The sequence below is a fragment of the Xyrauchen texanus genome, chromosome 21 (assembly GCF_025860055.1).
Source record: "Xyrauchen texanus isolate HMW12.3.18 chromosome 21, RBS_HiC_50CHRs, whole genome shotgun sequence".
Lineage (NCBI taxonomy): Eukaryota > Metazoa > Chordata > Actinopteri > Cypriniformes > Catostomidae > Xyrauchen > Xyrauchen texanus.
Genome location: NC_068296.1, coordinates 25,156,880 through 25,179,363, shown reverse-complemented (window position 1 = coordinate 25,179,363; position 22,484 = coordinate 25,156,880). Strand labels below are relative to the sequence as shown.

At 36.4% G+C, this 22,484-nt stretch overlaps 2 protein-coding genes across 4 annotated transcripts; both read right to left on the bottom strand.

Moving 5' to 3' along the window:
- Positions 1 to 1,148: 1,148 nt before the first annotated feature.
- Positions 1,149 to 6,000, bottom strand: LOC127661654 (tryptophan 5-hydroxylase 2-like). The gene is made up of 11 exons (XM_052152468.1): positions 5,896 to 6,000; positions 5,247 to 5,390; positions 4,799 to 4,982; positions 4,495 to 4,589; positions 4,306 to 4,373; positions 3,930 to 4,126; positions 2,980 to 3,115; positions 2,767 to 2,893; positions 2,170 to 2,265; positions 1,960 to 2,093; positions 1,149 to 1,655 (listed from the first exon to the last, which is right to left on the bottom strand). The coding sequence occupies exons 1-11, from the start codon at positions 5,995 to 5,997 to the stop codon at positions 1,481 to 1,483; spliced, it is 1,458 nt and encodes a 485-aa protein (XP_052008428.1). The 5' UTR covers positions 5,998 to 6,000; the 3' UTR covers positions 1,149 to 1,480.
- A 1,548-nt stretch (positions 6,001 to 7,548) lies between these two features.
- Positions 7,549 to 20,611, bottom strand: LOC127661369 (TBC1 domain family member 15-like). 3 transcript variants are annotated; one of them, XM_052152021.1, is made up of 17 exons: positions 20,541 to 20,611; positions 18,052 to 18,147; positions 17,709 to 17,780; positions 17,345 to 17,486; positions 15,553 to 15,757; positions 13,687 to 13,789; positions 12,779 to 12,976; positions 12,495 to 12,623; positions 10,525 to 10,628; positions 9,730 to 9,824; positions 9,455 to 9,571; positions 9,092 to 9,192; positions 8,819 to 8,918; positions 8,612 to 8,709; positions 8,368 to 8,484; positions 8,188 to 8,274; positions 7,549 to 8,005 (listed from the first exon to the last, which is right to left on the bottom strand). In XM_052152021.1, exons 1-17 carry the CDS (start codon positions 20,562 to 20,564, stop codon positions 7,799 to 7,801), a joined length of 1,995 nt encoding a protein of 664 aa, XP_052007981.1. In that variant the 5' UTR covers positions 20,565 to 20,611; the 3' UTR covers positions 7,549 to 7,798. The 3 variants fall into 3 exon arrangements, with proteins under 3 accessions (XP_052007981.1, XP_052007980.1, XP_052007982.1); XM_052152020.1 differs by lacking the exon at positions 20,541 to 20,611 and adding an exon at positions 18,557 to 20,389; XM_052152022.1 differs by lacking the exon at positions 20,541 to 20,611 and adding an exon at positions 18,575 to 19,126.
- Between the last annotated feature and the right edge of the window lie 1,873 nt (positions 20,612 to 22,484).

The window sequence follows — 22,484 nt, the reverse complement described above, 5'->3', positions numbered from 1 at the left end:
TTCACAAGCTTTTGATTCAGATTTTGATTCAATATCGATTCATATGGGTATATTTCAGTTATACTATCCATTTTGCTTACATATGAAAACAGCTAATTCTGTTAATTATAAAGGGTACCTTTACATCCTTTTGGTCACATTTGAGCTTTTTAAAAATGTCAAAATCCAATTACCCCATCAATAAATATGATATTATATTTTGTTACATGATTGTTGTGCGATGCATAATTTCAAAACACTTCAGTATTTACATTGATTTGTAGAACATGTGCTATACATCAGTACCATCTCTTTAAGAAAACCAGCACTTGCTTGTAAGAGGGTGCATATTAATGATGCATATTAATGCTTGTTTACCTCATCCATGCTATTCGTGATTAGAATTAAATGTTACATTTTTTTTTGTTGTTTTTGATCAACAATTGATTGCAAAGAGAAGAAAGGGTATTAAAAGAGACATTATTAAATGACAAATGTATTGTGTGAATCTTGTCTTTGGACGAGTCAAAACAAACTTTTACCTTAAACACACAGTGAAAGTATTCTGAACTTCTTAGCCAATATACTACTCAATCACTGGTGAGTGAAATCGAAACATTTACCAGCAGTTTCACAGAGAAAAAGATAGATCTTGGGATTTAAGAATCGATATCAAGATTGTTCAAATGAAGATCTTGTTGCATCAGGAAATCTGTATTTTTACCCAGAATATGCTCTTGAATAATTTCCTGTGGTTTGATAACTTGCTTACACAAAATTACTGTGAAGTCAGTAAACTTCTCATGAAGCATCTGTCAAGATAAAATAGCACGTGTTCTCAACACAGTGCTTAGCAACATGTAATGCTAAAATATAATGGTTTATTGAAGTTGACATTCTTAGCAACACATAATGCAAATACCACAAACCAACTCGTACATGGCATTGAAATCAGAACAGTGCTTAATGATTTATACATTGATTTTTGTTGTTGGGTAATATATATATATATATGTATATATAAACTAGCATCATGTGCTGCATGCTGCAATATGTAGTTAAAATAAAACACCTAAACAAGTAAATAATCCATTATAATTCTTTAATAAGCACATTACAATTATCAGAGGCACAAAGAGGCAATATTTGATAACTAGCGATGACTTGAATAAAGTTAAATCTTGTTTTCCTTGGTGTCCTGGTAAAAAATGTGTTAGTCACATTTTGTTTTATTACACTATAATGTTGATTATGTATGTATTATAATGAATATGGTTGCAGTATTTCAGGACTGTGCCATGTTAACGCCTTTAATTAGTGTACATCCTGATAACAAGGCAACACTAATTAACTTCATATTGAAATGATACAGGTTGCAACAGTTACAGTATTTAGTTTATGTAATTTTAATTAAAATATATTTCTAAAGTAAAACACAAAGTTGCATTTGCATTCATAATTCATCTGCAATTAAGCCATGTAATCATTGTTAGCTTTGGCTCTAGATCCCAAGGTACGTGTTCATTTTTCCCAGGGCGTCACAGACAGTGGTTAGGTCACTGCGTAGATCATGCACCACATTCTCAATACTCCTGGTATCCTTCAGTAAATCAATGCTCTGAGTGTACGGGTTGTAGTAGACAGAAAAAGGCCTCTTTATTGTTTTAGCAAATTCCCTGTTAAGGGAGAACATTGTTAGATCATGAATTAAAGGGTTTTTTTCAACCTAAAACAACAAACAAATGCAATTTACTTATCCTCATACAATTACAAATGTAAAGGAATGACAGCGTCTTCATGTACCACAGACGAAAAAGCCAAATGGTTTTGATAATACTTAAATAATGTATTATCCATTTAAATTCTTGTTCAATGTTCATTCCTAAAATGTCAAATAAAGTCCTAATGTGTCTCTTTTACACTGATGAAATCAGTTATTAGATTTCTGTTCATTACTAAATAGATGAACTGTATAGTTACCTCATTTTCTCTTTTGCCTCTTCAAAACTCTCAGAGACAAAATAAACATCTTGAAATGTTGTAATGAGGCACTCCTGGTAGCATGTGGTTCTGGGATCAAACATCTTAACAGTTGCTTTGTCAGATAGTGCATGCTGCAGAATCAAAGAAAATTATTCATTCAAATAATAATTAACATGTGCAGTATGTTTGACTATGTTGGCTTCATACCCTTAATTCTCCAATAGAAGACAATAGACCTGCTCCATAGGCTCTCAACTGACCATCCTGTTTGCACAGGCCAAACTCAATTGTGAAGAAATAGCACTGACAAAAAAGCACAGCGGTTTATTACAGTAGTGTGTAAAACCTGTTACATAATAAACGTTGCATAAAAGGTACAGAAAAACAATTATCTAGTAGAAATGTCATTATAATCTTGCAATATACCATGGTTAAGTGTGATAAGAGCTGTTGTATTGCTTAAGCAAGTAATGTACTTAAATTCTGTCCTCTCTTCTCATATGAGGCTCTTATGAGAAGTATCCACTCATATTTGGGGCCCCAAAGGCCTTATCTCCAGATTTGATTGTCTCTTCTTGAAATTCGCCACATAGAGCCACTGATCTGATTTAAACTCAGTGCAAATGTATGTGACTCGACACTATAGATCAAACCTTGACAGTAAAATGCTGCAATAAAACCACAAAACAATCCCGTGACCTTTTTATTTCGGTATCATTTGTGATTATGTTAAGAACCTGTGCCAGTCAAGTGCGCAAAGTCAAGATGACATTTAAAGATTCATTTGGCTGGTGTCACACTTACTGTTGCCAGCTTATGCACGTCCTCATCTGAAGCACCAAGAGAGGCAAGGCCAATTTCCTGTGAAAACTGAGCAAACTTGGGATCTGCCAGGAGTGGTACATGACCCAGTAGTTCATGGCAGGTGTCACTGTGGCCAAGCATTGATCAAATGGAAATTATTTACAGCTTAAAAGTGATAAGAGTAAAAAAACTAATAATATGTTTGCGACTTACGGTTCTGGTGTGTAGAGCGGGTCTGTGCTATGACGTATATACTGAGTGCAATTAAACACTCGATACGCCAGACCAGCTAGGAAGTCTCGTGGTGAAAGATACCCCGCTACAGGTCGTACGGTAAATCCAGACCTCTCTGCAATGTTCACAACCTCCATATTAATGTTTCATAGAGATCAGTTTTTTCTTCATTGTAACATTGAATATATTAGTTAAAGAAAAAGTTCACAATAAATATATATTTCTCATAATTTACTTACTTTCATGCCATCCCAGTTGTGTATGATATTCTTTATTCTGCTGAACACAAACAAAGACTTTTAGAAAATATCTAAACTCTGTTGGTCCAATGTAAGTGAATGGTGACCAGACATTTGAAGCTCCAAAAATCTGCCCCATTCATGTTCTGGCACCACACTTCCAATGAAGGCTGTGGTCTGTCTGTCAAACAAGCTATATGAGAAAGCAGTGTTTAAGAGCCAAAAATCCAGTGGTTTAATATATGCCTTCTGTATATAATATATAAGTCCTTTTTTATAACCATAAATCTGTACTTTAATTTTTAGAATGTGAAACTGAAAGTGGATATTTATAGTAAAAAAGGACTTATATGTTGATCCGTTTCTCACCCACACGTATTATATCACTTCTAAATATAGATTTACCACTGTTAGAGTTATGTGGATTAATTTTATGCTGGCTTTATGTGCTTTTTTTTGAGCTTCAGAGTTCTAGCCACCATTCACTTGCATTGTATAGACCAACAGAGCTGAAATATTCTTAAATCTTCCTTTGTGTTTTGCAAAATATAAAAAAATTCATACACATCTGGCCATCTGGGATGGCATGAGGGTGAGTAAATGATGAGAGAATTTTCATTTTTGTGTGAACTATCCCTTAAGTAAGTTTTTTTTAAAGCATTTACATGGATGTGATTTTCACACTTTTACCTCGTAAGAATAGAGATACATCTTCCAGCTGTGGGATGTTGTCCTCTCTGTACCCGCAATGCTTTGTGAGAAGAGGGAGGTTTTTCAAATACTCGAAGCAGGCATGGGTTGGATAAAGTTTTGTCAGCTCTCTAAAAACCACTCCCCAAGTCTTTACCTCCTCTGGTGTGTACTCTATCCGTGGGATTGGCTGCCCACTGTTAAACAAAACATTTCCGATTCATTATAAGGAAGAAATGGAAGAAACCTCAGCAACTTTTATCAAATCAAATGCATGACCTTAGTGTAAGTAGTTCCATGCTCTACCAGAGCTACAGGAACCCAATACCAATATTAACTGTATGAGAATATCAACTATACTATAATCAATACTAACAATTTGTAGTTCATTGCAACCTCCACAAAGTACTTCCTTCTCTGCCGATACACCTTGTCTTTAAATCCCTGCAACAAGAGATTAGACAATCTCTAAATTCACGAGTAAACAGTCTATATTGTACATCCTTGAAAGGAGGTACCATTCAAGATACCATAGTGCCACAAAACTATTAGCAGATTTACTTACCGGATGGTCAGCATCCAGTTCAGAACCATACATTAGCACTCTATGAGAGCATTGGTCCAGCTCAGAGATCTTCTGGGGAAACCAGGGTATTCCTTCTCCACTTGGCAACCCACCCAAAACGCACACACAGTCCAAACAGTCTAGACATAAGAGCCAAACAACATTAGCATCATTTCAAAGCCAAGTACATACTCCATTCAAGCAAATCCAAAGCAATATCAAAGTGCTTCTAATAAAACTGATTGAGAAATGACCTAGTGTCTCCAAATAAAGATGCACGTGTACAAGCATATGAGAGGCTTACCAGTCTCTTCCGACCACACATGTTGAGGCGTGTTATACGAGACAACGTTGACATGATCTTTCAGGTACTGCACCACCTCATTAAACTCCTTCTTTGTGCAATTGCACTCTGCATATATCTCCACCTCATTGGTAACTTTCTTGGATCGACGAGACTCAATGTGGGCCAAATTCACATGCTTTTCCTTTAAATATAGGTACAGCAAACAGAGACAATGCTCAGTCAGTTTACTAAAATGACAAGATGCTACTTGTTGTCACGGCTGCATCACAGTGTCAACATTACAGAATGAAGAAACGTTTCAAGATGCTTGAAGTATCTTATTCATACGTAAGTATAGTGAATTAAGGTAAGTTGGGCTATTTTCTACATTGGGATGAATGTACTGTATTGGATACATTCATTGAAATGTACTTTTTACTTACCCCATGGAAGGATATTCACTAACCTGAAAGAGCCTCAAGGCTTTCACCAGACAGCCCACTTCATTCTTCAGAGAGAAAATCACTGATAGTTTCCCAAGGTCATGAGTGGATTTATGTTCCTCTTTGTCAGGTTTTTCGTCTATCCGATTAAAGGATGTCCCACGGAGCTGTGTGGAGGTGTTTAGTGAATATAAAACTCTTAAGATGCAATGTGGCCTGAGATTAAAGCAGATCTCTCTCTCTTTTTTTTTTAAGTGCTTTAAATGAAAGTGTTGCATGAAAGGACCTTAACAGCAGAATTTTCATAGAGACACGTTGACCTTAACTGCCTTTGACAGATTTTTGGTTTTAAAACATTTTATGGCACTGTACCTGAACTTAAGCTAAGAAATGAAATGAGAGAATTTAGTCATTTCACATTCATTAGATTTTTCTCTACATTCAGCATCCCCAATTAACACACCTCTCAATAAGCTTTCCAGTGTAAATATAAGATTGATGGAATAATTAGGTAAAACAAAATTCAAAAATCTAATATTATTTCACATAGTCCCTAAGTGAAGTCACTGTTTCCCCATATATGAATAATATGTATATCTGACATGGCAAAAACACAGATTGCACTATCAAAGGTTACTAATGTCAATGTCTATCACAACTTTCAGTACGCACCATGGAGGCTCCAAGGTGTTGCTGGTCAAACATTGCTGAATCCAAAGATAGTCCTCGGCGAGCCCAGTATTTGCTGGAGAACATCATCATAGCAGGTTGCATCTTGGGGACTGCTTGTTGACCCCTCTTCCTAAGAAGTCCCACAGGTGATTTAGGGGCTGTTGGAGTCCCCTTCGGACAAGCTTGCAGTTCAGAGGACATAGTTACTGTCTCTTGGGACGTCTTCTTTCCCTGCATGTCATATGGTAAAGGTACTAATGCCTAAGATGATTTCTATTTGAACAGCCCCCCCTAAGTCATAGGCAGCTCCTTGGCTGTGGTTCAGTACCTGATACTCCTCCCATCAGTAGCAGAGCTTGGATTATATACTGTGACGAATGACGTTGATAAGAGCCGCTCTCTCACAGTGTAGGTGATATTCTAATGGAGGCTGCTCCCTCATTACAAAATGCTGACGCATCAGGCCCCTGATTTAAGTGGATAAGCTCAGTGCATCATCTTACCTAAAGGCGAAATTAAATCTTGAGCTAAAGAATTCAGATTTCAAGATTTCCAGAAATTGTGTTTTTAACTGCTTACTGCTGGAAGATAAAGAGAGGGAGACATTCAAAATGCACAATGGCAAATGTCACCCACCACCTTTGCGTAGTGCATCCTTTAGACGTTGGGTTTAGTGACAGCAATTACATTTTCGGTATGAAGGATAAGCAAAAACTCTTATGAGCTATAATGAGAATAGAGCAAAAACCAAGGTAAATTGAAAGGATGCTAACAACAATAATGCAGATTTCAGCATCTATTGTTGTTAGCATCCCTGCATCCAACAAGAACATGTCCAGGGCAAAAGTGTCCTCTGTCCTTATTGTTTATGGGTTTTGCTGAATGAGTGAATGTTTGTCAGTGCACAGAATGCTGCCGTTCCTTTAATGAAAGAGAGCTGGAAGAAAGATAACATTACTGTGGTGTGCAGTGAGCTATCAGCTGCCTCTGAGGCAATTTCCTGTGAAACAGGATATGAAAGAGATGGAAGTTGATTCTGAGTGGCTTTGTTGTGGGCTGTTGTTACGAATGGATAAAAGACATTTTGGTCCTCAATCAGTATTTTCACCGACTCATCTGCAAATGTCAGAGTACGTGGATTGAACGAATGCTACCGACTATAAATAATCGGAGACATTTTAGAGGCCAAATTTGTATGCTAGTTGGGACTATTGACTTTAGTTTATATAGTGACACACCTTTCCAGGGGTCCATTTGTCATTCTCTCACTTTTTTAACAGAGTTTTGAGATTTATGGCTTTGCAAATTTATAGTGAAACTATTTTTTTTATTTATTTATGGATAATCTTCTATTAATAATATTACATAGTACTAAATGGCTAATTTGAACTGACAAAACAGCAAGCATAAGGAACGGTACAGTTTGGGTCGTTTCATTGTAAAATATAAATTCAGTTCCACCACCACTGAATTTTCCTTTTCTCTCCAAAACAACAAAACTTTTCAGTTGAGCTCAGCTCAGTTTCAAGCAAACTGCATTCTGAGTTATAACACAAGCTAATATGCAGAAGACTGGTTTTAAATTGAATCTTTGGATGATTTAGGAGAAGGGCAACTGATAAGAAAAAAAAATACTTTAATATTGAACAAAGGTAGCCCCATCCCTGTAACATTGTGAAAAGTATATACAGTGAGAAGGAATGGTTATTCAATTAAAGACAATAAGGTACAAGAAATTACAAAAATAATGCTTTAGGATCCTTTTAGATCCTAGATTTACATTAATATATTTTACAATGTGGCATTTGGTTACAAATATCTACAATGCTATCCAATAATGTTCATTCTGCTTGGATACAGGGGCTTACAAAAATCTGTACTATACATCATGTAGTGCTGTACACTAGGAAATTAATGCTACTTTGCAGCCATAGTGTGTTGTTTCTTTTAAGTGACTATGGCCATTGGAGGCGAGGTGATCTTGTCTGTGCGTGGATCGTGATGAGGTTTGAGGTGACTCAAGAATTCCATATTCACTGGTTTCTAATAGTGCAGAGGTTTCAGTGACTGTGTTGAGACCCAGAAACTCAATCACTGAATGGGGCAAGTCCTTAGAGGGAATAAAATAAACAAAACTGGATATAAATGTACAAATAAACAATTACAGAATAAATCACATACTGCTGAAACAGAAATGAACACTTTCAATACAATACACAAGAAAGTGTTCATTGATTACTGTACTGGAGTAATGGGACAGATTTCATGTTGTGAATCACTATTCAGATTTACCTTACAATTCTTTATCTGTATACAGATGGATTCAGATTTGCAAAGAATTTCTTCAATGTCCAGTTTCATGGAAAGTTCATTTATATGCTGTAAATATAACATATCAATAGATTAATTTTATGCACAAGCTAATTTATTAGACTAACACACTTGGAGTTATAGTTAAGACTATTAGCTAACCTTTAGGATTTCATTGAATCCATATTTTCTGTCCATGATTTTTTGTTTCTCTGAGTCTAACATGGCACAGCACACCAGAAGGTGAAAGTTTTGGCAAGGTTGTCCGGTCCACATGACCTGACAACAAAAATATTAATGTCAATAGCAACCTAAGTGAAATCAAAATTCTGATAGAACAGCTCAAGTTGTCATGTACACTTATAAACTTAGTATACAGAAAATAAAATGGATTGTTATTACACACCTCCCAAAGGCGAAGGACATCTTGAAAATGAAGTTCTCTCTTGAATCGGATCAATAACCACCGAAAACAGAAATATAAGTACCCAGAATCCTGTGCCTCTGCAAAACATATAAACAGAAGTAAGCAAAAAGGCATCCTCACAATAACACTATGAAGTAACTATTAAGAAAAAAGCAATTCTAATAAGTATTCTTCTGGATTTCTTACCTAGGTAGTTCCAGAAGGCCAGGTCTAAAAGCCGTAGCAAGGTGCTGAGCTGGATCAGTTGGGTCTTCATCCCCTGCATCTGCTCCTCAAAGTTTTCATGCTGTAACAGACATTGTACATCTTAATAAAATGCCAATTTTAAATGCAGTTATTTTAGCTCATTTACTACATTTAAATTGTTTGCACACAACAGCAAAAGCATGAGGACAGAAACATGATTTATTGATGCAACTATGTCTTTGTGCAACAAAACCATCAAGATAAAGTCATTACCATCTCATCCATGAAGGAAACAAAGCACCAGAAAGCATCAACTTCATTCTCCATCACAAAGAGAATGGGAGACAACAGATCACTCATGCCCTGCACATACCCTGCACAGGAATTGGAAACTGGGTGAATACAGGCAATATTATTTTAAAGAGCACTTACGATGACATAATCAAAATAATTAAATGTGCAATTAAAGTCCAAAATTACATTAGCCTGAGGATTTTAGACAATTCTTAAAACAAAATATTAAAATGTCCATACCAACATGTCAGAACACATAACAGAAGGTGCCTTTTTTATTAAGAGAAACTGTGCTGTATTTCCCCCACAACAAAAAAATTCTAACATTTATAAATCACTCACCTAAATCAAAGTCGTACATACAGTACGTCATCAGAATGTCATGTAGTAACATCAAACCAGGGTTGTCCAGGCCTTCATAAAACTTGTTGTTACGGTCGGTTCGGTTGACGTCTTTTTCTAGAGATAACAAATTCATCAAAAGATTAATTGCAGATAAAGTTGCATGTGTTGATTAGATTTCCAAAAGTTATTCCTTTAAGCAATTGTTTTTACTACTCTGTGAATTTTTTTTTAAGAGAACTAGAGTTAAATTTTCAATATGATTACGGAAATACCAATTAGACTCCGGTAATCTCGTAACCTAGAGTTCCTCCTCTCCTGCTCCACACTGATGGACTTCCATTGAAGCTTCATTCTGAAGTATTCATCCCTGTTGAAATGAGAAAACAATATCTTACGAGAATTAATAATCATGCTCTAATCAAACTCTTGTTGATTCACTGAGGCTACAGTCACAATAATCCAGATACATTTAAAGACAGCGTTTTCATTTTAGAAACATTCTCTTTCCACACTGCCATTTTCAAGCATTTTCCAAAAGTTGCTTGTCCACACTGAAACATATGAAAATGCTTAAATCAGATTAATACGCATGCAAAAAAAACAGCATTCCTTGTGCGGTCTGAAATGAAATTGTCCTCGTGTTCCGTCGCTGGACAGCAATATCGAGTAAACTTTCCATCGCCTTTGAAGGAATGCATTGTGAAGGTTGTACAAATGAACATTTATTTTTCACAACACCAAAAGTTAGTAGTAACAGGCACAGCAATGCTGCAACAACATAGGTCACCATCTTGATTGTTTTGGGTTGAATGGATCACATGACTGCATCACATGACAACAAAAACATCATTGATTTCAGATATCTCCGCTTTCCCTGTCCACACTACAACGCAAAGACACATTTTCATATTTATCCACTTGGGAGAGCGAGCGTTTTCGAAAAGCTCAGTTTTTTGCTGTCAAAAAAGGAGATTCAGTGTGGACCGAAGGCCAAAACATAAAGAAAAAGATGAGCTTTTAAAAGAAAACGTAAAAGTGTGGACGTGGCCTGAGGGCGCTGTACATACGTTTTGCTCTTTTGGATGAGTTTCCTTTCTTCGTGGGTGCTGTTCCATGGAAAATAACCCAGCAAAAACTTCCAGGCCTCTTTTCTCACCACATGGCAAAGACCCTATTAAGATCAAAACAACAAAACAACCTTGATGATTTTGATCTTCTGAAATGCTGTTTTATCTGGTGGTCTTACTGAAAGATGGACAAACGGTCACATGACAACAGCTCATTTCAGACTCCTTTAAATTCCACCAAGTTACCAAGTTTGAATATATAACATTTTAAAGGAAATGCATCCAAACCTGTCAGATTGTGATGTATGCCAACACTGTATCAAGAGACTTTACAGATATTTTGCTTTAACCTCCTGAGATCTGAGCATGACTGCTTTGTGCATTTTCCATTTCCCTTTTTTATTTTTAACTACTAGACATTTTTTAAGAAAACCAAATAGTTTTCTTAAAAAGTTTTGTGACTAAGTTGTGAAATTTTAAATAATACCAAGCTATAGAAAGTAGTGTTTTACATACATTATTTTACATATTGTTTTACATACATTATTACATACATTACATCAGAAATTAGCGTACATAATTCTGATTCAAAGTAATGGCCAGCACCATCCAATAGCTGCCAAACATATACAATTTTGCATGAAAAGTTGTTAATCTATGTACTGATTACCATTGCCCCATGTCTGTCAAAAATGTTGAGTGATCTCATCTGCAGCCTGAAACTGAACTTTTTGACCCCGATGTTAGGAGTGAATGCACTTGGCTGCATAGAGAGCTATAGAATGCTCCCTTGCTTACTAATTAGGGGATGATTCAACCTCCAGTGTGCTGTCTGTCTGTCTGTCTTTCAAATGCACTTTATTTTCAATCTAACTCTGTATGCAGCCTCTAAAAGTAACATTTTCCAGCTTTTGGATGCATCCACTAATTCTCAATGTGATAATGCACACTGACTATAGGAATTTAAGGAAAATGAGCATACAGTCCAGGTACGTAGTTATCGTGATTAACGGCATGCAATTTCCCGATAAATCAATGACATTTTAAAATGGCATATTGAATGAAACTAGAGACTACTCTTTTGACTCACTTAATGAGGTTACTTACCAGATGTAGTTTTGTTGCCGTTTCTCCCAAAAGACAAACTAAGCTGAGATCGGGGCCATGTTGTTTTATCATATGACTTGGGGCATTGAAAGTTTAACACTTTAGTGACAGCCTAGAATCTCTTGAACTGAGAACTAGGGCTGCCCCCGATAGTCGACCAAAGGTTAATCGAAGAGTCTTGATCGACCAAGTTTTGATTGGTTGGTTGGTTGCAGAAAAAATCCCAAATAAAAACGACAAACACCGGTATTAGCGCTTGTATTTCATTCAAATATATATATTCAAATTGCACTCAAAACTAAACGAAAAAGTAATACCAATAATTACGTGATAAAAGAATAATATATATATACATATATATATACATATATATACATATACACACACACACACACAAATCTTTCCATTTAGCCTCAAGCAAGAATCCGTCTTAACACCATGGCGGAAAATTATTACACAAATGAAGACATAAAAAAATTCTAATTTTTTATATAAAACAATATAATTATATTGATGATAATAATCACTGGAATATAAATCATGGTTCGAGATTAACGTGTTTTGAATTATTTAATGATTTAATGACAGATGTATAGGCTGCAGAGTTGCGTTCACAATGAACTGCTCAGTGGAAATAAAGTGATCTGAACTCAAAGTACCTCATAAGCCAAAATGTCTGAGGTCATTTGCAGCACTCATAGATGATACTGTTCTTGAAAAACTTTGTTTGGTGGCAGCCCTACTGAGAACAGTCAGTGTAAATGAAATGATATTATGCGTAGCCTAAAGTAAAGCCAAAAGATAATGTCCACGCATGTGGACACAGGATCTCAGGGGGTTAAAAAAAATAAAATAAAGCTTACCCCTTTAAATATAAGATTCTTTATGTGAGGTACGTTTTTCGTTCTTCCCTCTGAATCCTGGTATTTGGCCCATTCTTTCATTGTAACTGGCTCTGTCCTTTGCACCACTGTCCTCTGTCCTAGATCAAGCTGGCAAACACATAGACACACTTCAAGTCGATTGTTTTACAACCACATGTTTGCAGTCAAAGTATTTTTTGTACAGGATGCCTCAGGTCGGCTGTTTGTGTCTAGAATGAACCTGAATCTCAGCAGGGATTAGATTTAGATCTATATCCACTCACTCTGGTGATGACTTCAAATCCTGGCTCTTCCTGTTGGTTTATCTCTAGTCCGGGAATGAGTTCTCCCAACAGGTCTGCCACCTCCTCCACTGGCCGCTGGTGACACTCTAACCCAGGTGCCCAAAAGGCATCAAAGATGTAGTTTGTGACTTTGGAAAAGCCACCTAGCGTCGTAGTGTAGGGATCCTTCTTGAATTTCTGTTTGGGGAAGTGAGTTTGTGAAATCATTGTGAAGGCTACAACATTGTTGACTTTCAATCTATCACACAAATTAGGTACTGTCAACCTTTTCCAACCACCCAAAATCTCATCTAACCCAACGCCATAATACAATAAAGCTAGGTTTTTATCAAAAACCATGTATAATACCATTCATTAGTAACTGTGGAGATGGGGGTATGATTGAGCGATGTTCTGTGGCAAACGAGGCCAGGGGAGGAAAGCGGTAAGGATTGTCACCTGGGAGAAATTATCTCTAACAGCTGTTTTGTGTTGCAGTGAGAGCTGGAGAGAGATAAAAAGCAGCCAGAGCCGTAATTGAAGAGAGAGAGAGAGCGGTATAGGAGCCTTATGACAATGCTGCCAGTGTTAGGAGAGATAGCATTCCATTATGTTGAAGTTTGAGCGATTTCGTTTATTCTGTTTGTGTGTAAGCTGAAAATCCACAATAAACAACACTTAAGTGTGTAAGCAGGTTCCCGCTTCCTAAATTTCCCTGAAACTGACATGAGACCTGTCACGGTAACATTATCAAAACCTTGACCATGAATGTAAAATAAAGCTATACACCACATAACCCACTTCTAGAAATACATTTTTGGACCCTCTGTAGAAAACACTGGAGATTATAACAGAGTATAAAGATCAATGCATCAATGCACATAGTGTTCTCACTATAATTCACATACCTGTACAAAGCCATAGTTTGTGTCATCCAGAAGATTTTCAAAGGACAGTGAGAAAGCTTTGCTATAGGTGTTGACAATTAGGACATTTTCATCATCCGGACTCCTTTAAAAGACAGAGACAATGGAATCAGCATAATGATATGAAGATACATTGTACAGCTCAATAATGCAAAACCATCAATAACTATAGATGTAAACATAACAAACGAGCAAAGTATTTGAATAGTAAACATATGACATCATTGTTCATATCGCTCTTTGTGTTAAATGACAGCAGAAGCCGAGCCAACAAAGCCCAGCCTACATTTCATTATGGAGCCTGAGATAAGAACTTTAATAACAGCTATCTGTTCCTCGGCTGCACTGAATTCAGCATGCTTACAGCCAGATTTAATCTGGTGTGATATTTAACAAGAGTGAGAGGAGAGTCTTCCTGTCCCTTTCATGAAGCCTTAACTCTAACGAACAGCTGTGGTTCAACCTTACATGACTCACAAGCACAGCCTCTCGCCACCGAATACATGCAGGACTTCCTCAAAGGTGCTGAGATATTCCAGCACAGTCTTCTCGTTTGCATGCAAATTGGGTTGCATTTTGATGTTTTCAGTTTTAAAGAGGCAAGTCTTCGGATAAAGGATTGTGTTTGGTCACAAGGCGATGAGTCTTAAGAGAGTAATCTTAATGCCTGTGGTATTTAGTGTATTAAAAGGTCAGGGATCACTTTTCAGATAAGGACAGGAATAATGAAAGCATTAAGCTATATTCATTCAGGAGAAGAGGTCTGATGGTACATATGGTTATGTACAACCCAACAGGGCTGCTCTATGGAATATTTATATATTCATGATTTTGCTGAAAATATCAAATTAAGCAACATCGGGAACATTGCAGCCCACCCCCATTCACTAGTCTATATATTGTAATCAACATAATGCTACATTACGAATACTTTCGATTGAGTTAACTTGTTTTGAATCTGGAAGATTCCTTTACATTTTTATTTTAAGCTAGTCAGTTTTTAAATTATTAGTTTCTGTTATTCCATGGTTCATTTCAATTAAATGATTCAAAACTTTGATTCAATGACTTATTTGTATCATAACTCAAAAATTTTCACAGAAGTTAAAGGGATAGTTCACCCATAAATGAAAATTCTCTCATCATTTAATTTTTTCCTATAAATTATCCTCCCGCTCAGTAGGTGGCAATATGCACGAAGAATGCAAATCGGCAAAAACAAAAGAAGACGACCGTGGAAGTGAAAGTGAAAGTGGTGATTTACAGTAAAAAAGGACATAAATATTTAACACTTATATCGCTTCTGAAGAAATGAATTTAACCACTGGAGTCGTTATGCTGCTTTATATGCATTTTGGAGCTTCAAAGTTCTGGCCATCATTCATTTGCATTGTATGGACTAACAGAGCTGAGATATTCTTCTAAAAATCTTTGTTTGTGTTCAGCAGAAGAAAAAGTTATGCACATCTGGGATGGCATGAGGGTGCGTAAAGGATGAGAGAATTAAAAATTTTGGGTGAAATATTCTTTTAAATTAAAGGTAAAATATGAATAATTTTGTATAATTTCATCATGAATTCAGCAGATCTTCTCCCAACATTAAATAAGTACACATCTCTCTCAAAACAGATCAGATTTAAAACTGTTTGTAGAAGGTCTGTAACTCGGGGGTGCACTCTACTGGTCAACAGCTCCCATAGAAAAACACCACTGCAAAATCATTCAGATCTAACATAAATAGAATGCTTATACATTCTAAGCAAATGTACAAGTTTGCCTATTATAGCCAAGCCAAGGATGGGGCTTGACCCATTCAGACAGAAAATTAACCCCTTATACTACACTTACTTGCTTATCTGAACTGATTTCCTCAGGCTATCCAAGAATGCTGTGCTCCCTCCCTGGTGGAAATGAATAGCTGGCAGTGCTGTGCCATCCTTCAAGCGGAAAACGAGGCATGGCCATTCCTCACATTTAACTGTGATAGATCTGAGGTCGTACACATTAAAGGAGAAGGCCCACTTGTTCCGGTAATTTATGTGGTTTGATCCACCTGTGACAACAAAACAAGTAAGGGATATTCCACAGTTAGGTGTGCGTTAAATTATTTTAATGCACAATGTGGAGGAAAAGAACCACTTGATGGAGCAAAAAACAAACATTAGCACCAGGAGTTGTAAAATCTTGGCAGAATTTTGTTAATTCTTCCACCACGACATCATACACAAATAACCATCAGACACATGACACACCAGGGTAGGGTTGCACCAGCTGTGCGTAAGGTCTCACTTGAGTTGAGATGTAAAGTTCACACTAAGGGTTTAGTAACTACTAGTTAGTTTGTAACTAAGTCAGTGCTGAATTTGGTTGCACCACCTGCTCTTAAGGCAAGACTTAAATAGTAGGTTGTAAGCTCTCTGTAAAGTAACGCATAGTCACATAATATGATGTTTACTGTATTTATCCAATAAGCAGCCTTCAAATTTGTACACAGAAGTTAAAGAGCACCTATTATGGTTTTTAAATGTGCCTAATTTACTTTTAAAGGTCTCATACAATAGATTTACATGCATCCAAGTTGAAAAAACACTTTAATTTGCTCATAATAAATTGCAGCATTACCTTTTTCCCCCCAGTGTCAAAAACTACTCGTTCAATGATCTGTTCTAAAGCATTCATTCTATACTCTGATCTGATTGGTCAGATGTCCCAGTCTGTTGTGATTGGTCTACCGCTTAGTGTAGTGTTTGAGGGTGGGTCAAAGCTGTTCGCGAGCAGCCAATGAAGACCAGATGTGGGTTTTTTGTTACCAAATTACCAAAAGGTTAGGACAGGAAGTAAGTCTGGAATTACTAACGACTCATTTCAGGTGTTCAGAATTGGTTCTTTCTTTTGGCAGTCAATAACACCATTTGTGGTGCACTTTGATTTTTGAAACTTTGCAGACTTTTTTTACATTCACAAACAGCTATAAAACACACTACATGAAAGGAAATATTTGAAAAACCATAATAGGTGCTCTTTAAAAATTCATACATTTCTATTTGATCTTGTTACGGTTGATGTTCAAACCTTGTTTGCTCATGTAACTGTCAGCTGTAATAAATTATATCCCCATTAAAATACGATATGTAATAAAACAAGATTTCATTAATGGTATAGGCTATTTAGCTTATGTAATAACAATATTTAATAACTGTATCTAAAATGAACAAGGGGCAATAAATAAATACTAAAGGATGGAAAAATAGATATTTATTCATTTTAATATCTATTTCATATATGTTGAAACTTGACACCAGCTGTACACAGGAAAGTGCACCGTTAGATTGGTTTCATGCTGAAAAAGATGCAACATCATCATATTGGCTATGTTGAAACAACTGAAGCATGTCACAAACATGAGTACACTGAGTCATTTATTGAGTTTGCTTTATTATTCCATCCGTTACTCCTGGTCAGAGTCTCCCGTAAATATTTAGTTTATAGGTAGGGTTACATTCTACCTAAGTTTAAAGATGCAATTCTCAAATATTTAGTAGTGCGTAAATTTTGACTTAGCGCCCATTTACGCCACAACTAGGCTAAGTTGTAATGTACATATATCTGGTGCAACCGGTCCCAGATGTGTAATATTTACCCTCTCCATGGGCGAGGGCTTTCCTCCTGAATGAGATGGCACTGATCACGTCCCATTCTGTTTCATAGCTCAGCTGATGGTCAACAGGACGGTGAGGATTGTCTTCTGAACTCTTAGTCCATTCCACAACTGAGCTGGAGTCCTTTACACGAGAGTAAATAACAAAAAAGACATCAGCATATGTAAAAGTATTTAAAATCTTAAAATAACAGTAATAGAGCATTGCAGAACTGTATACATGTCAATACTGGAGAGGACTGCAGGTGAATAAACTGACTAACTGTGACTATCAATCAACATAAATGCACAAAATTTCACAGATGAAACAGATAATGCATAATTATTTATGAACGAACAAACAAACCTTGCAGGCACACAACATGTTCGAGGGATCTGCATCCTCCAAAGGTTTATATTCCACAAGGGATTCACCATCCTGTAGTTAAAAAAAATTTATGAAATACACAGAGAGAAACTGGTAACTGCAAATTAATTTTAATTTACTTGGCAAGATGTGAGTATCATAAAATTATATTAGCTGTCCTAATCATGATACAAATACGTAGTATAACATCTTTTTAATAATGTAGGTCACACTGATCCAATTCAGGTAAAACATGAATAAATCATAACAATCTTAATTCACAACAGCAGCCCAATCAAATAAGAAGAATTTGATAAAAATCGGCAACTGACAACCACCATACCTTATCAATGATCCGGAGGAACCCTGATATTAAATCGTGATCCTCAGATTCATCTGGGGATGAGTGAATGAAGACTCCCTCATGTTCAAACACCACCTATAAAAAGAAAAAGTAAATATCTACATTGTTTGTCATGACACTTTTTTTTTTTACTACCCTTTTCTCCCCAATTTGGATGCCCAATTCCCAATGCTCTCTAGTAGTAGTATGTTTTATTTAATGCCATGTCAGCGATCAAAGCTATTTTCATGGCAAGAATTCAATTACAAAAAACAAATATAATATAAATACAATAAAAACAAAACAAATATAAATAGCAAGTCATATTATACAATATTTTTTTTAAGATTAATATATGATAAGAAATCCAAAACCTTTTCAGGCACAATCTCATTAAATAAGTCCTTTAACGAGGTAACTTCATAAAAGAGCATTCTACTTGTGTTAAGACCAGGACAATCTAGTAAAATATGTTTGACAGATAAGGGAATATTACAAAACATACATAGGGTTGGGTCTTCACCTTTAAGCAAAAAGGCATGGGTCAGATTTGCGTGACCTATACGGCATCTGGTGTAGACCACTTGATCAAATCTTGTTTTAAAATTGATAAAAAGTCTGTTTGAAATTTCCGGATGAATTACATACAACTTATTGTTCTTGCACATATTCCACTCTTCTTGCCACTTATTTAAAATATATCGGTTAATAATCGGTCTCATCCAATGCTCTCTAAGTCCTCATGGTGGTGTAGTGACTCGCCTCAATCCGGGTGGCGGAGTACGAATCTCAGTTGCCTCTGGTCTCGGTCTGAGACCGTCAATCCGCGCATCTTATCTTGTGGCTTGTTGAGCACATTACCACGGAGACCTAGCATGCTGGAGGCTTCACGTTATTCTCCATGACATCCACGCACAACTCACCACATGCACCACCGAAAGCAAGAACCACATTTTAGCGACCACGAGGAGGTTACCCCAGCGTGACTACTCACCGTAGCAACTGGACCAATTGGTTGCTTAGGAAGCCTGACTGGAGTCACTCAGCACGCCCCGGATTCGAGACACACCTTTTTTATTATTTGAATATGTTCCTTGAGGTTTTTGCACAAAATACAATTATATATTTGTAAAATATGATAATTTTTCACCCCATTCTGACCCTCTGTCAGATATGTTCGGTTTTGGTGCTGCTTCTCCTTTAAGACTTGACAGTGCATGCACACTGTTATGATTGGCTCTCTGCTCTTATCCAACCTGCTCTCTCTACTTGCCATCTTACTGCTCACCGCTGCCTTGCGGGCTATGGAAGTGATAAGGTAAAGTAGGCATTGATGTGTTGTTGTGGAGGCGGTCAGAAGCAAATGTCCACCACAGTGACACATCACAATGTGAAGGAAGTAGAAAACGAGTTTCAACAAATGCTCTATTTGCAGTGAGGAGCAAGTTGAGTTCTGAAACTTACAGTATGTTTTATAGTACAATGACCTCTTATACAGTATGTCAAAAGATTCCTCATGTCATGACCCCTTTAAGCCAATCCATCTCTCTAAATTGTTCAGCGAAAGCAAACATTTCTAGAACTTGTTTCAGTACTCCATTCCCTGTGACTGGAAAGGCTGGTTAGTCTGCAAACTGAGGATTGGCATCTCCTGCCAAGTAGGGACACAAACCATGTTCTTTCAAGTTCTTTGACAGTAAAAACAACATATGACATCAAACAATTCAGAAAACTTAATATAATTAAGCAAATACAATATCCTACTGGTATAGCTCAGGGAATACATTTCTAATATTTAAATCTATGTGCATTTCACATTTGGTAATTTCTCCTAGACTTTCAGAATGGACCTGTAATGGCAGCTGAAAGATTATTTTGTGCATATCCTTACTAAGATACTCAAACGTCATAACATTACTGTGCTAAGGTGCTTGCTCATGCATGAGTTGTAAACACAGACGAGAAATGATCCACAAGAGTGTGAAGTTTGTGCCAATAGTTAGCTCAGAGTGAGAAGCGAAACTTATTTTACAATATTGACAACAAAAACGTCCCCGGATACTAGCTTAACTTCTGTTGGATAACCTGTCGTGTAACTCAAATAATTTCTAAGATTTACATAAAATATGACTGTGTTAGTTTACAACACAGGCCAGCCAGCTCATGACTCATGAATACAGAACACAGAAATAACACTTAAGATTCTACTATCCAGACGGCACAATACTATCAGTACTGACTTCCTGGGGCTGTGTTTTTCACAGTTTGAGCTGCTGTCTGTCAGTGTATTTGGCTGCTAGGAGCCAGGCTAACTGTTGCTATACACAGCAGCTTATCAGTCCAATATATTCTCGATTTCTCACCGATAAATTCTTAAACAGTTCAGCAAACAGAACATCTACACCAAACCATATAACGAATCACTGTTAAAGTGAAGGTTTCTTTCGTTTTGGACGGTGAATTAACCTAAAGAGTAGCATGCTCAGTACCTTGGGAGGAGTTGTGGCCGCCATGTCGATTGTTAGCTCACGTGCCTGTCAGCGATCCACAACAACACTGACGAGTCATCTTCCGCATGGCCAGCGCCTCGCATGCGCACGAACATTCTTGCATTTAATTAAAATAGTTCATTTTTAATAATAAATAAACAACTTTGTGTAATAATAGAAATACAATTATTATTAACAATAATAATAAATATGCGTTTTAACAAATTTACTTTATTTTTATACAATTATTATTTTTCTTCTTGTTGTTTGTTATTGTTCTTCTTCCTATTATTATTATATATGTTTTAATAAGTGACATGCTTATATCTCTAAAATGATTATTATTATAATTATCATTATTGCTGTCAATACATTATTACTATATGACAAATGGTTTGCTATTACTAATACTACTATTATTATTATAGTTGTTGTTGTTTATTGTTGTTCGGACTAGCGAACGCACTGCAAAGAGGACATGATTTTTCGCAAAAAGGAGAGAACGAAGCGGGCAACTAGCGTGTTACGGGACCTCTGCTGGCAAGATGGCGAAGTGAGCACACGTTAATCTGAGTGCTCCGTTTGTTCGTACCCCAAAATGTTACACTTGTCGTACTTTCTAAAACAAAAAAAGTTATATGTGCTATAGCACTTCTCCCTCACGACTACTGCACTGATGCTAACGATCAACAACATGGAAACCTCATCCACGAAGGTGTGCTGTCCTCCTCCCGACACCCCTATTTATTTAAAAACCGGTCTCGTCCAAGAAATCCAAAAGCGAGGCGGAGGTATCCAATGCTACTATACTCAACGCTCGAAAAACAAAAGTGCTATGATTGCACAAGTGGCCAAAGCGTGGTTTAATGCAAAAGAAACAAAAGTCTGCATATCCAAAACTCAAACTTTTGAAAAGGAGGTGACAAGAATCGGGGCAGAAAATAACGCTTTAAAAGAAAGAATCTTGGAAGTAGAGCGTTACAAACGCCGCTGGAATCTGAAACTGCGCGGGTTTAAAGAGCAAGAGAAAGGGTGTTAGAAATTCTACTTAAAATCGCTCCACATTGGGTTGACAAGATGGACTGTATCATCGAGTCGGTGCACCGCCTGGGCAAAATAAATATCGCCAAGTAATAATGCAGTTCACCATGAGGCACTACCGGGATGAGCTCTGGCGTCTGACCAAGCGATCGGGCACATCCTACAAACTGACGGGGAGGCGAGTATGGCGAGCCGATTTAACTTTTATTCATTTCCAGGATATGAATTCTTGATATCAACAATTCAATTTTCACTAGTTAAAATGATAGTTATTGATATCAGGAATTCGATATCTACTAGTAACAATGGAAATTTTTGATATCAGAAATTAAATTTCCACTAGTAACAATGCTTATTCTAGATATCAAGAATTGATTTCTTACTAGTTATAATTCCGAATACACATATCAGCTTTGTATTTATATCGTTTTTGATATCAATAATTACATTGCTACTAGTAAAAATGTGAATTCTTGATATCAAGAATTACGTGGTTACTAGTAAAAATGTATATTCTAGATATCAACAATTGAATTGCTACTAGTAAAAATGTTAATTTTTGATATCTGAAAATGTATTTCTGATATCAATATAATTTCAGATATCTAAAATGGCTTTCTTACTAGTAACAATCACATTCATGATATCAGAAATGAACATTGTTACTAGTGAAAATGGAATTATTGAGATCAAAAATGAACATTGTTACTAGTAGCAATTCAATTGTTGATATCAAGAATAGACATTTCAACTAGTGACAATTGAATTCTTGATATCAAAAATAAAGGTTTTTACTAGTACGAATTGTATTTCTGATATGTGAAATTGGAATTTCAACAAGAAATCAATTCTTGATATCAACAATTGATTTTGAATGGCAGCCTATGGTGACATTTCACTAGT